General features: G+C 53.7%; 1 protein-coding gene across 8 annotated transcripts in view; it reads right to left on the reverse strand.

Moving 5' to 3' along the window:
* Bin1 (bridging integrator 1) overlaps positions 1 to 13,345 on the reverse strand; it is a 58,832-nt gene extending 45,487 nt beyond the window's left edge. For 3 of the 8 annotated variants that reach the window (XM_041659791.1, XM_041659790.1, XM_041659784.1), the window contains exon 1: positions 13,085 to 13,345. In XM_041659791.1, the coding sequence (XP_041515725.1) occupies positions 13,085 to 13,168 (84 nt within the window). In that variant the 5' untranslated portion in view covers positions 13,169 to 13,345. The remainder of the gene's footprint in view (positions 1 to 13,084) is intronic. The other 5 variants (XM_041659789.1, XM_041659787.1, XM_041659783.1 and 2 more) reach the window with 3 other exon arrangements.
* Positions 13,346 to 13,900: the final 555 nt, after the last annotated feature.

Genomic DNA, 13,900 nt, shown 5'->3' on the forward strand with positions numbered 1-13,900 from the left:
TACGCTGCAGCCTTGGGCATGTCACCCCAGTCCCTCTCCACTGGAGCAGACACGTCCATCTATGACTTCAGAACTCTAGTAGACCCGGCCAAGAGCTGGGTCCTACCATCTGTTACTAGTGGAAGGACTGAGAGGTGAGCCCAGGGAGGGCAGCACGGAGTCCCCAGCATCTGGCCCCAGGACCCAAAGCCAAGCCTCATGCAACCTCTTATCAGACTGCCCCACTCCCTAGCTGCCCCTGCCCATAAGACTGCTGTCTAAATTCAACAACTGCCAATCCCAAGAATGAGCCCAAGCAGGGGACAGGAGAAAAGGGTGAGGCTGGGAGTGGATAGCAGCCCCACAGATTCCACAGGCTGGAACTTATCCAAGAGCTAGCATGGCTGCGTGGCCTGAGGGCTGTCCCCTGCGAAATCTGACTTACTTCCTCCTCCCCCACTGAGTCTCAGGCCCCGCCATCTGGATCCGGAGCCAGGATTGAGCATAAAGGCCAAGCGCTCCAGCGGAGGCTACAGAGCAGTCTCTCACACACACACTGGTCGAAGGTATACCACGCACGCTGTAAAAGGCTACAACCTGACCTTCAGTGCCCTGGACTAACAAACAGTGACAGCTCAGCTCTGCCGTGGAGAATGGTGTCCGGCTCCACAAGCATTGTTCTCAATGTCAAAGGGATAGGAAGCAGGGTCTGCCCTTCAGCTGAGGACAAGAGTCAGCCTACACTGCTGAAATTGACCCTTAAGCCTCCTGGCGGTCACTAATGACTCACGGTATCCCCGATCTTTTCCTTCGTGGAACTGGTGGGTATACCTTGACCCAGCTGTTACTGCCATCTCGGAGATCGGGTCAGCTTTATTCATATCCATTCCTGAACCTCTGAGGACCTTTAGGAATAAGAATACCTAGGGCTTAGTCCCTGTGGCCTGCTTCTGAAGTGAACGGAAGATCCAGGATTGTGGAGAAATTCCTAACACAGTGAAAGGTCCACTCACTTCCTCTAGGGTGCCAGCCTCCCAGTTCCCTCCCCACCTACCAAACACACACCAGGGTCTCAGTAACAAAGGCAGCTCACAAAGGTGTTCATCTGGAAACAAAGGAGCTCTGGCATTTGCTCTAGGGTAGACACCTCCCCTCACCCACCCTCTCACTCCCTGGATTCAAGAGGAGGTCAGCAGAAGGTGGGCAAAGACAGGACTGAGGAGATGACTCAGCAGGAGACAGTGTAAGGACCTGGGTTCAAATCCCTAACTCCAGCACTGAGTGGGTGGCAGGGGGAGAAACAGGAGGAATGAATGCTTGGACTTGTGACTGCTGGCCCAGTTCAAGTTCAAAGACCTTACCTCAAGGGAATAAAGCTGAGAGTGGTATATAAGGACACCCATGTCCTCCCTCTGAGCCCCATGTATACACTCCACCCCCCCCCCACACACACAGAGTGGGCAAAACCAACCTGGGTTCAGAATGAGGTCCAGGACCAAGGGAATCCCAGGACTTCCCTGAGCACACAAAGGGAGGAAGAAGGAATCTGCTCCGTGCTCCTGTCTGTCTCCTCCGCTTACAGCCCCAACCTGGAGCCACGCATAGCACCTGACATAAGCACAGAGGAAATGCAAAGGCCACAGTGGAGCAGATTAGTCCTGTCAGGAGAAGGGGGACACTGCGGGGTGGGGGAACAGGTTCTCACACACACACACACAAAACACACACACACACACCCCTAGAAGGAAAGCAGGCTCCGAAGGCAAGCACACTCTTGGCCAGAGGACAAACCCCCTCTCCTCTCTCAAAGTTCTCTAACCTATCCCTAAGATGCTACTACATTTTCTTCCTCCCTTTTATCCCATCCAGCTTCAACTCTCCTCTTCTCTACCGTCCCATCTAAGTCCGAGCCCCATCCACCCATCATAATGTCTGAACACTCAGTCAGTCCCAAGGAGTGTGCAGCATGGAGCAAGATAGCTCATGCCATCTTGAACTAAGAAATAGGGAAAGCACAGCAGGCTAGAAGCATGGAAATGGGGTCCACGGAAGACCTCTGGGTATCAGGCCAGTGCCCAGGGCTCAGTGGTAGGGCCCCTGCTTGCCAGAGCTCAGGCATCTTGGCAGAAATCCCAGGGAGAGGGTGAACTTAGAAAAAGGTCCAAAGAAAGAAGCTGCAGCTGTTGGAAGGGGGCTGAACCGGTCGAGGCTGTCCTGTCACCCTATCCCCCTTCCGGCCCTGAAGGCCCAGCAAAGCTCCTCCAACCACAGACAGCCATGGAAATCTCCACCTCCTCACCAGCCAACAACTACCCCATCCTCCTCTACCCAACAGAATCCAGGATCATCATCTCCCACCCTGCAGCCTCACCTACAGCCAGGCATGCCCACAGCTGGCAGGACCCAAGAGTGAGGGACAGTCCCTTCTAGGCAGTAGCTAAAGAGGGTGAGTGGGCCTCGATATTCCAGCTCACCAGATCTGCTGGTGTCACCCCATCTTCATACATCCCTGCCATTCCCCATCCCCTCCTCAGGCCCCGAAGAAGACATAAGCAGGACCAAACATCAAAAGCCAATACAGGAAGCTTTTCACTTCACTAGCCCCACCTGGCCCAGGCCCTTAGGCCTCTCAGAAATAGTTGATTTCTACTCTGGCCAAAGTTACTGCCCCTGGAAATATATAGCGCACTTCCTCGTCCCAACTGGCCTGAAATCCCCATGCCTGGAGCCAGTAAGACACCAAAACAGTGAATGGTTGAGTAAAAGTTGGAGAGACGGAATGGTTCCGACTACACCTGAGGAAGAAAACTTAAGGGCTTGACCCAGGAGGCCAGGAATACAGGTCAGTGGGTGAGGTGTTATGCCCCAAAACTCACATAGAAGAGCCAAGATATTGGTAGCACACACTCACAATCCCAGTTCTGGGAGGTGGAGGCTGGCAGATCCCTGGGGCTCAATAGCCAGGCAGCATGACTTACTGGGCAAGTTCCAAACCATGAGAGACCCTATCTCAAAAGACCAAGGGGAGAGAGAACCAGGAAGACGGGTCAGTGGTTAAGGGCAATAGTCAATTGAGCTGCCAACTAACACCCTGGGACGAATACAAAAAGCCTGATGTAGTGGTGCGTATTGTAATCCCAGCACACCGACAGAGAGAGAGAGAGAGAGAGAGAGAGAGAGAATATGAATGATCTGGAAGTGCATGAACTATGCAGGGCAGCAGCAGACACAAGAGGCGATCCTCAACAAAGTGGAAGGTGGGAACCAACTCCCTAAAACTGTCTTCACACCTCCGCACATGCTCCCTGACACAAATCTACACTCACACACACATTCGAGATTAATTCATTGACTTAAAAGTTGATTTTAAAAATAATGAGATGGACAGAGTGCTGAGGATCGACACACACACACACACACACACACACACACACACACACGCGCAAGAAGCAGGAGTCAGACCCAGTCCTGAGGCAAAGCCACAGTTACTTCCCCCACCCGGCCTCCATTTAGCTTTTCTCGGCCTCAGGTCTTATCCTCCCAATTGCATTAACTCTCCATCTCAAACAGGCCTTGAAAATTCTACTTTCACGACTGCCAGAAACATGTCCCCACAGCCTTGTCTGCCACCTTGCCCTGGACCTCAGCTCAGGTCTACCTCTCCTGGAAAGCCTTCTCTGGATCATCCAGGCCTGTGGGGGCACTGTGTGAGAAGCAGGCAGTTCCATGAGGACGGCAGGAATCTCCCTTTCTGACCTATCCTGGTCAGGTGCTCGGTGAGAGAAATAACCTCAGCCCAAGAGAGCCGCAGTCTCCCCTGAGTCTAATTCAGGTCAGACATGCTGCATATAAAATGAGGAGCCCGCAGGGGTGGCCCTGACATGGTGCCAGGGTGGCTCCAGAAGGAGTGGAGCCTGCGGTGGTATAGAAGGTCTAGGATTTGCAGCAGCTCTGACAGGGGAAAATCCCTCCCTAGCCAGTCTGTAGTAGCTGCTGTCTGTGGCCACCCACTCACTCCCATGATGACCTGAGGCTCCGCTTAGTGCAGGGCCCTCCCTGCAGTGGAAAGACAACGCCACCAGGCACCCTTCCAAAGGACACCAGAGGCACAAATGCCCTTTCCCCGGGCTACCCAGAGATAGTCTGGGGCTCCCCCTCAAGCCCCATGATATGTCCCCAATCCCTCTATTGTGGCACTTGGGGCAGGGAAAGGGACAAAGGTGCAGGGCCTGGAAGAAGAAGAAAAAAATCTAAGGACCATGTCTAAGGGTGGAGGCTCACCAGCTGTAGCAAGCCACACTGCCCCACCCCTTGGTCCACATGACCCGGTACCTCTGTCACTTGTAAGCTTGCTCATATAGAGCACTGCTCTACTGAAAGCCAAGGGCCTATTTGTCATCTGACCTAAAAACAGGCAGCCCCCACCCCAACACACACACACACACACACACACACACACACACACACACACACACAGTCCTGAACAGCCACAGGAACGATTTCGCCAGGCAGCAAATCTGCAGCCACTGGAGATTTCAGTGAGTTTTACTCCACCGCATGCCTGAGCAATTTACTCATCCATCTTACCATGCAGAAAGGGAGGCCTAGATTACCCCAACGCGGCAGAGTAGGGTGGGACCAGCAACCTCCAGTCTAACCCTAGCCCCGTCCTGCAGCAAGCATCCCTGGTCTCCACCATGAAGCACAGTCAGCCTCCAGGCCTGTCGGTCGTCAGCCCTGTCTCCTGATGTCAGAAGTCATGCGTCCTTCTGCAGTAAGGACACTGGTCTTCCCACTGTACAGCCACAGATTCAACAAACCGAATAGCAAAAACATTTCAAAGGACAGAATAGTGTCTGAACACACAGAGATGGATTGTTGTTTGTTTGTTTGTTTGATTTTTTTGCTGTTGTGTCCTGAGCAATATGTGATACAGCATATGCTCACACCGACTTGGGCATTATAAACCATCTAGAGACAGCTAGCAGCGTGTAGGAATGTGTGCATAGCTTCCATGCAAATACTACATTAATTTACATGGCAGGCGTGACTTCTAAAGGATATGGACATCTGCAAGGTGGGTATCCTGAAATTAATTTTCTAAAGAGGTTTAGAGGTGATTTCAAGCTTAGAATACCTGCTGTGTGCTGCGCTGGAGGCCTGAACACCACGAAGAGGAGGTAGTGCCCTGCCATTGAGAACAGAGACATGGGGCTGCTCTCCAGGCTGCACACTGAGAAAAGATTTCAACAGCATAGCTATTTCCTCCTGGGAACTTTCCAAACACCTAGTATCCCTGTCATTTTATAAAAGAGATGTCGTAGCAATGATGGGAACCAAAGTATACAGTATATAATTCAGAATAGAAAGTGTTTCTGCCCCGGGCGGAGGTGGTACACACCTTTCATCCCAGCACTTGGAAGGCAGAGGCAGGCAGATCTCTGTGAGTTTGAGGCCAGCCTGGTCTATAGAGCTAGTCCCAGGACAGCTAGGGCTGTTACACAGAGAAACCCTGTCTCAAAAAAAACAAAACAAGAACAAAAATGAACAACAGCAAAAAAAAAAAAAGAAAGAAAGAAAGAAAGAAAGAAAAAAGAAAAGAAAGGAAGGAAGGAAGGGACGGAGGGAGGGGGAGGGGGAGAAAGGGAGGGAGGGAGAGAGAGAGAGAGAGAGAGAGAGAAGGTGTTTCTGAACCAAGGAATGACCCAGTGGGTAAATGCAAACACAAGGACCAGAGTTTCGATCCCAAGCTCCCATGTAAAACCCAGGCACAGCAGTGGGCACCTGTAACTCCAGCACTGCTGGAGGCAAATCCAGGGGCCTCGCTGACAGCAAGATCCAGGCTCAATGAGACATCTTGTCCCCCAAAACAAGGTTCTCTGGCCTCCGAGTGGACACCACACACACACACGTACATGCACACGAACATGCTCACACTTGGTCTACTCTGTCCTCAACTGTGAGACTTAACTGTCATCTCAGTCTTTCTCTGGAAACCCAGTCCTTCCATCACCTAGACTACCACACACAGCATAAACCTCCACTTCAAGTGGGATTGAAGATACATCCTATATAAGAATCACGCATCTCAGGGGCCAGCGTCCACTTCACCTGGATGCGTCTTCCCACCTTCTGACTGCAGGAGAAGTAGGAACCCGTAAGTCTGGCTGGCCCAGATGAGTCTGAAGTGTCAACCACTAGACCAAGCTTCAGTTTCTTTCTTTTTAAAATAAATGTTACTATATATTTGTTTATCTATTCGTGTGTATCCACATGTGCATGTATATATATGTACCACAGCACACATGTGGACGTTCCCTCTCTTCTTCCTCCACACGGGATCCTCAGGGATCGGGGACAGAGCTCTGGCAGTCAGGCTGGTGACAAGTGCCTTTTTATTTCCCAAGCCACCTTGCCAACCTCTTAGTTTCCTCACTGGGTGGGACTCACAAGACTGCAGCAATGATAACAAGGCACAGGGATGCTATAACCCACAGCTCTTACTATTAACTTGATGGCTGATGAAGCCTCCCGTGGGCAGGAATAGCAGCCTTTCTCTTCTCCATTCCCCAACCCCTGTGCAGAATCCAGTCACCTTGTTAGGAGGTGGCAGCCTGTTACCGGGGGCTTTAGAGGCCTGGATGCCAGGCTTTCCTTCAAGGAACCCCTGCTATGGTATTAGAGCAGTGAGACATGAAATCAACCCTACTGGTGGTTCCTGGGCCTCACCTGGCCTAGCAGCGCCCATGCAGATTTCCACTTCAGCTTCCCAAGTGCCCAGGCAGTAGGTATCACTCCCGGCTTTCAGAGGAGAAGACTGAGGTCAGAGAGACTGTTGTGATTTGCCCGAGGATAGGAACATGATGTGGGTGTGGGGAGATGACTCAGCCCCAGGTCACGACGCCAGTTCACGACGCCTGTGACCTTCTACTGCAAGATCGCTTGTATGGGATCTTGGAAGTGTACCCCTCCAGACCAAGCCACCTTTGACACCTTTGGTAGCATCCATAGGTACCTCTCCCATGCTCCCCAAAGTGTACTCTGAACAGGCACCGTCACCCAACCGTTCCTGCATAAACACCCACTTCAGGCTACATATCTGCCCTGGCCTGCCCAGCTATGGTTTAAAATTTTTAGGATTAGCATGCTTTGCTTTTCTTTGCATTTTTTTCAGCCCCAGTGGAAGCATGTCCAAGAGGAAAATACAACATAGCAGACATCCAACAGGAAGTCCCTCACTACTAGGCACGGCCTCTTACCTGGAGACCAGATTCTTCCCCTAGCCTTCCCCCATCAAGGCAGACATCCACGTCTGTAGTTACACCCAGCTAAAACCTAGCCACAGGCAGAGGTCTCCATACAAGGAACATGCTCCTGCTTGTGGCCACTGTGTGGTGACCATGTCTCCAGCGAGGACACCAGCTCCACAGGATATGGCTTTGATCCCCACTTCCTCAATGTTCAGAACACGGTGCATGCTACTTCTTGTGTAGAAGAATAAGTATGAGAATTCATCACCACTCCACCAGTGTCAAGAAGAAGAAGACTAGAGAAGGGGGCCCAGATTATAGTTTATCTGTAGGAACTGAATTAACTCGAAAATAGTCTGATTTAACTTAAGTCCAAGCCTTCTGTCTGTATGACTGCCCCTGTACATACACCACTTACATGTGTGTGCACCGCACACATAAACAGGCACACAGTACATGTGCATCACTCACACACACACACACACACACACACACACACACACACACACACGTGGGGAGTTGTTATCCTAAGCTCTGACAGGCCAAGGGCTCAGCAGGGATTAGCTGTCTACCGATGCCTGTATCAGACACTCCCAGGGATTGATTTGAGTAGTGGGCCTTGTAGGGAAAGACGGCTTCCCAGGAGATTCTGTGGTTATCAGTCTGCTTGCCTCGCTGGTACTTCATGAGCATGTGCTGTGTGGCAGGCATCTGTCGAATGCTTTCTGCTCCTCACAACACGCCTGAAAAAGCAGCATCACTATCTCCAGTTTATCCAATAAGCGGGCTGGGGCTCCAGAAGGACCTGCCACCTGACTACAGTCCTGCAGCCGGTCAGGGGGACCCAAAGGCCCCACACACGACCCACGGTGGTGTGCAGGATAGAAGATGAACCTCGAGGGGAAATAAGCTATATGAGGCACGTCCTTAGCTCACAGCAAGAGTCGGGGACTGGAGCATTCTCAACACTGTTCCAGCCTCACAGCTTGGAAAGAACTTACCCAAAGCCACCCAGTGCAGAAGCCAGAGAAGGAAGGTGACAAGGGAACCTCGGAGGATGATCTGTGAGGAAGAGGCAGAAACTGGTTCTGCCTCGGCTGCTGTGAGAATCCCTGGGGTACACTGATTTTTTTTACCCCAGCACACACCACTTAATTAAATCTGGCCGGAGGCTTTCACTCAGCGACCCCTCTCCTCAAAGGAAGTGAAATTCTCTCCATCCTCACTGGCCCTCCATACCTGGCCCATACCTGTTCCCTAGGCATTCCAGCAGGCTCCCCCTTCTGTACCACCCCCCAGTACAGTAGCATTGCCTGGCTTCCACCTGCCACAGTCACTGTACCACTGAGGCCACCAGGTCTGAGGGGGTTCAGGAAGATCCCAAGGACCTGCTCACTGCTCTCCCAGGTCTGAGGGGGTTCAGGAAGATCCCAAGGACCTGCTCACTGCTCTCCCAGGTCTGAGGGGGTTCAGGAAGATCCCAAGGACCTGCTCACTGCTCTCCCAGGTCTGAGGGGGTTCAGGAAGATCCCAAGGACCTGCTCACTGCTCTCCCAGGTCTGAGGGGGTTCAGGAAGATTCCAAGGACCTGCTCACTGCTCTCCCAGGTCTGAGGGGGTTCAGGAAGATCCCAAGGACCTGCTCACTGCTCTCCCAGTCTGAGGGGGTTCAGGAAGATCCCAAGGACCTGCTCACTGCTCTCCCAGGTCTGAGGGGGTTCAGGAAGATCCCAAGGACCTGCTCACTGCTCTCCCACACCTTCCTGAGACCATTGCCTCCAGAGCATCCCCTGGGACTCTGTCCCCCAGCACCCAACACCCCATCCGGGATGCAGGCTCCTGCAGGGAAGATAAACCATTTACGTAAAGAATTTTCAGGAAATCTGATCTAGGCTGGAAGGTTCAGCAGAGCCTGTCCAAGCTCAAGGAGAGAGGCCCAATGCAGAGAGTTCTAGAAAGAGAGGAAAGGAGATGGGGCGTGGGAGGTGGGGACTGAGAATAAGCCTTCATCTCTCGAGGGCAGAGGGAAGCGCAGCAATAGAAAAAAAAAAGGGTTGTAGAGTATGCCTTGCATGGAAGGCAGCTGTTTAGGCTGGGACCTCAGACTGGGAAAGGCCTGTGTAAGTAAAATCAGTGGCCCAGATGGCCTCAGCTGCAAGGGCTCTGTGATTCTAGCAGGCAGTCGGGTCTATGCAGCAGGAGTACATCCTGTTAAAGGGGACCTATGCACCTGCTCCTGCAGGTAGCCTAGCTGCTCTTTAGGTCACTACCAGAAGCTTGACGTTCCAACCCAGCTCACACTATGGAAACTGGTGTGCCTACCACAACGGGAGACCTTGGCCACGCACAGTAACACAGTGCAGTCCACCGCCCTGAGTCAGGGTGGCCTAACAGCAACATGGCGCAGTCTACCACCACGTGTCCAGGTCCTATAAATAACCACGCTGCCCCTTTGCTGAGCATCTGTTCCACATGCCAGAGATGTGCAGTGCACTGACAACCCCAGACTTCCCACTCCCACTGGTGCTCCCCACCCTCTCGCCTGCACCCCTCTAAGCAAGCTCAGGGACAGCCACAGCCATCAAGGAAACATTCCCGCCAAAGCCTGTGCTCAACCACTGACCCAGTACCGGGAGAACAAGGCCCAGCCTCCCTCACACAGTCTTCCCTGAGGACTCCTAGGCCATGGGCTTGGGCAGGCAAGATTCCACCCCCCCCCCAACCCCAGCTGTCCTTTTCCCCAACTACCCCATCCCCCAATGGGCCCAGCCCGCCAACCTCTAATCCTCTTGTCATCTGACCCAGCCTCCACCCTAAAATGGCTTTGCCCAGTCACCCTTCTGAAGCCCAAAAATGGACACAGTCATTTATAGAGGGTCAGCTAAGCCAAATGCAATGGGAAGATGACCTCATGAAGCCCATGGTTCTGGGCTCCAGGCACACATACTCACTACAGACACAGCAGCAGAGCAGGAGTAAGCACCATGGAGGCCTGAGCCATATGCTTCCTGCCTGAGGCAGCATGCCGGGACTCAGCCTAGGACAAGGCTCCAGGCATGTGTGCAGGCAGGAAAGTAGAAAGAATACAACCAGCTCGCTCCCAGGTCTGGGCCAGTCGGGGCTCCAAGACCAAGAACCCAAGGACCCACATTCTTTCATAAACATCCACTAAACACCCACCAGAGCCGGAGAGACACAAGAGGGTTACAAGTACAACTCTGTCCAGGTCAGTGAATCAAAGAACAGCAACCCAAGACCCATTAGGGGCCACAGAGGAGAGCTGGTCCTGTGACCCCCTCACAGGAAGGACCCCATGACACTAGAGGGCACAGCGCCCTGTCATTCTCTGTGTCTCCATAGCTGTTACGGTTGAGAAGTTGGGAAAAATTAATGTGAACCAATAGGGTCTTCCTTCTATGCTATTCTATAGACTGTAGGCTTTCTTTTTCTTTTTTCTGTGTGTATGCCCTTGCATGTAAAGGCCAGAGCTCAACAGCGGGTCTCTTCCTCAATTGCTCCACCTTCTTTTTTGAGAGAATCTCTCATTGAACCTGGAGCTTGCTGATCTAAGCAATCTGACTGACTGGCAAGTCCCAGAGATCCTCCTGTCTCCACCTCCCCAGTACTGGGACTACAAACTCACAACACTCCTGCGCCCAGTTATACACATGGGTTCTGGGGATCAAACTCAGATCCTCATGTTTGTTCGGCAAACACTTCTCCACTTGAGCTATCTCCCTTTCCACCTGCCATCCTTGCTCAAAAAACACCCTTCTGTGACAATAAAAAATAAAAATTTCCCTGTGGCTAGTTTATTTGACCAAGAAAGGTAGGCCCAGTGTCAGGACTGCTTGTAAGATCCCGTTAGCAGGGGGCATTGAATAGATTATGGGTAACCACGAGAAGATATCGGGGAGGTATCCAGTCAGTATACCCAAGCTGTGACAAATGCAGGTTCCAAGTGTCAGGATGATAAGTAGAAGAGGACAGTATCTAGGCAAGACACAGGGTTTCCTGAAGCAGAGTCTGTAAGGCCAAGGAGGGAGAGGATGGGAAACAGGCTACCGTCTCAGGATACCTGTCAGACTGTCTTGGCTTCCCCTGGGCAAATGGTCCCTCACTAATGCCCATGGGGCACAGAGCAGCCGTGGCAAGAGGCAAGTGCAGACCCATGAAGCCCAGGCTCAGACAAGGCCAGCTGCTGGCTAGAGGTATGGTCCACAGCCAACCAGCTGCCAGCCAACTGCCCAAATCCTTTTTGCGGGCACTGAAAAGAGAGGTGGCAGCAATACAGGAAAGGGACAGAGCCTACACTTACAGCCCCCAAGGCTGCATCAAAGGGGCCTACTGCTAGAAAAAAATGCATCTGGGCAGAGGTGCACACCTGCAGGCAAGAGGAGCAGGAGCTGCATGAAGTTGGTCTTCATGTAGTGGGGGCAGGGAACTTGTCTCAGCTTACACCCAGTGTTTCCATTCATTTCTTTTAGCAGTGGGAAATAGGCTCCAGGCACCTTAAATGAATTACTAGGTCATTGGGAGCCAGGGTGGCTGTATCTGTCTATTGCTCCAGCCACCAGCAGACTATGGGGGGTGGGGGGAGCTCTAATCTCTCTCTCTTCCTTTTCCTCCTGGATGGGGTAAGGCGCTCTAGCCAGATCTGGAGATTAGCAAGAGCTTCTCCATACTCAAATAGTTCACCCCCCCTCCTTAGCTAGTAACCACAAGGATGAGGAGGGCTCTAAGGAAGCTCCCCCCCACCAATCATATCACGTGTCTGCATCCTTGGGGAGCTCACAGCTCTCAGCTGCAAAAGTCATTGTTTATAAACAGCCCCAAGACTGGCAGAAGAAGGCAAGCCTGTCCCTGTCCCCACCAGGCCCTGGCCCAGCTAGAGCCATGGGGGGCTATCCCTAGCAGAAACACAGATTGTACAATCTCAGATTTCAGAGTCGGAATTGGCAGGGGAAGTGGCGTCAGCAGCTGGCGTGATCCAATTCAATAAGCCAGGGATGGCTAGGGGTAAAAGGCAGGCCAGCGAGGACCCCCGCCCCATCCCCCGCATTTCCTGCATAGTCAGGGTGTCCCAGGAAGCCCTGATCCCATCCCCAGCAAAAACCCCATAGTACTCTCAGACAACAGGAATAGGGTTTCCTGGGGCGCCCTCCACACCCCTCTTCTGAGCCACCCGTTTAGCCTGGAGGTCCCACCATCACTCTCTCTCCAGCGGCTGAAACCGCCAAAGCCCTGCTGGGGCGAGGGGTGCAGAACCCTCTGCAATCCGGCGGGTCTGGGCGGGACCATCTAGGCCTCAGGCACCTCCTGGAAGGAGAAAAGCAATCCCTCCTTCAGGAACTAAGGTAGAGGGGCCGTGGGAAGGAGAGGGCAGTGGGCGCCCGCACAGTGCAGTGGGCGCCCGCACTAGTCAGCTGGGAAAGTATAGCCTTAAAGTCTGGGACGTGTACAGCCCTAGGGGCGGCGAGACAAGCTCCCTCCCCCCCCCCCATGCAAGCCCCGCCTGGATTGTCCGCGTGGGTCTAGAGAGCTGGGGGTCACCTCCCAGCCTCCGACCCTTGGACTCCAGAGTAGGATGAGAGTGGACCCCGCGTCCGAGAAGCAAACCAGAGCGTGGGCCTCCACTCCTCTGCAGAGGAGCGGCGAAGGTGTAAACCGGTGGGGGAAGGGGGAGACCGGCTGGACAGCTGCGCCCTCCTCTGCCGGAGCCCGAGTGGGGAGAAGGGGACACCTTAACTGCAGGGAGACCAAGCCCGGGGACTCCTCGGCCACGACCATCCGGAAGTGACCAGCTCGATCCCAGGGGTAGGGGTGAGAGGTGTGGCAGGTTTACCGGTTCCTCACCTTCTCCTGCGCTCGGGTCAGCTTCTTCTGCACGTTGCTGGCGATCTTCCCCGCCGTCACCCCCTTGCTCCCCATCTCTGCCATCGCGGCGCCTGCCTCGCCCGTAGCGGGCGCGGATAATGGCGCGGGGAGGCGGTGCGCGCCGCACTCGCAGCCTCCAGCCCCGGCGCTCCACCAGCCTGGGCTCTGGCTCCACGCCGCGCACTAGAACAGCTCAGGGGACTGACGGAGACGGAGCGTGCGCGAGGAGAGCGAGTGAGCGACGCGGGGATCCAGAGAGGGAGGGACCCACGGGGGAAGGGAGGGGGCGGGGAGAAGGGACTAGCCGCGGGCGGGTCAGCGCCCCCAGCCCGCCCCCTCTAGACACGACACTGCCTTTTAAAGGGCCATTCTGGAATCCCGATTCCAACCCGCAGGAGGAGGGAGCCTCGAGGGCAGAAGCTGGGGGCTGCGAGACAAGAACTCCCCGGACGGACGTGCTGGCGACTTCGTCTGGGGGTGGGAACTACCTACGCTGTCCTTAGTTCAGCGCCACCGCGATCCTCCTCCCAAGCAGGTACCTCCTGCAACCCTAGAAAGGTAACCAGGTGAAGGAGCTGGGTGCTTTCTAAATTCAACGATAATGTGCGGGGATGGATGCCTGCGTGACCCTGGAATCCCTGAGTCTCCAGAGGCTGGGAAAATGCCCTTCCAGGGATTCCCCTCCCGCTGGAAGCCCGGCGTCCGCCTCCTCCTGCACCCTAAGGCACGTCTCTCTGTCCCTTTCTCTATACCTAGTCCAATGTCATCCAAGCACTTGGTTCTTTCCAGTCTGCC

This window comes from Microtus oregoni, unplaced genomic scaffold, assembly GCF_018167655.1.
Source record: "Microtus oregoni isolate MIOR12 unplaced genomic scaffold, Mior012 000011F_ref0000422, whole genome shotgun sequence".
Taxonomy (NCBI): Eukaryota; Metazoa; Chordata; class Mammalia; order Rodentia; family Cricetidae; genus Microtus; species Microtus oregoni.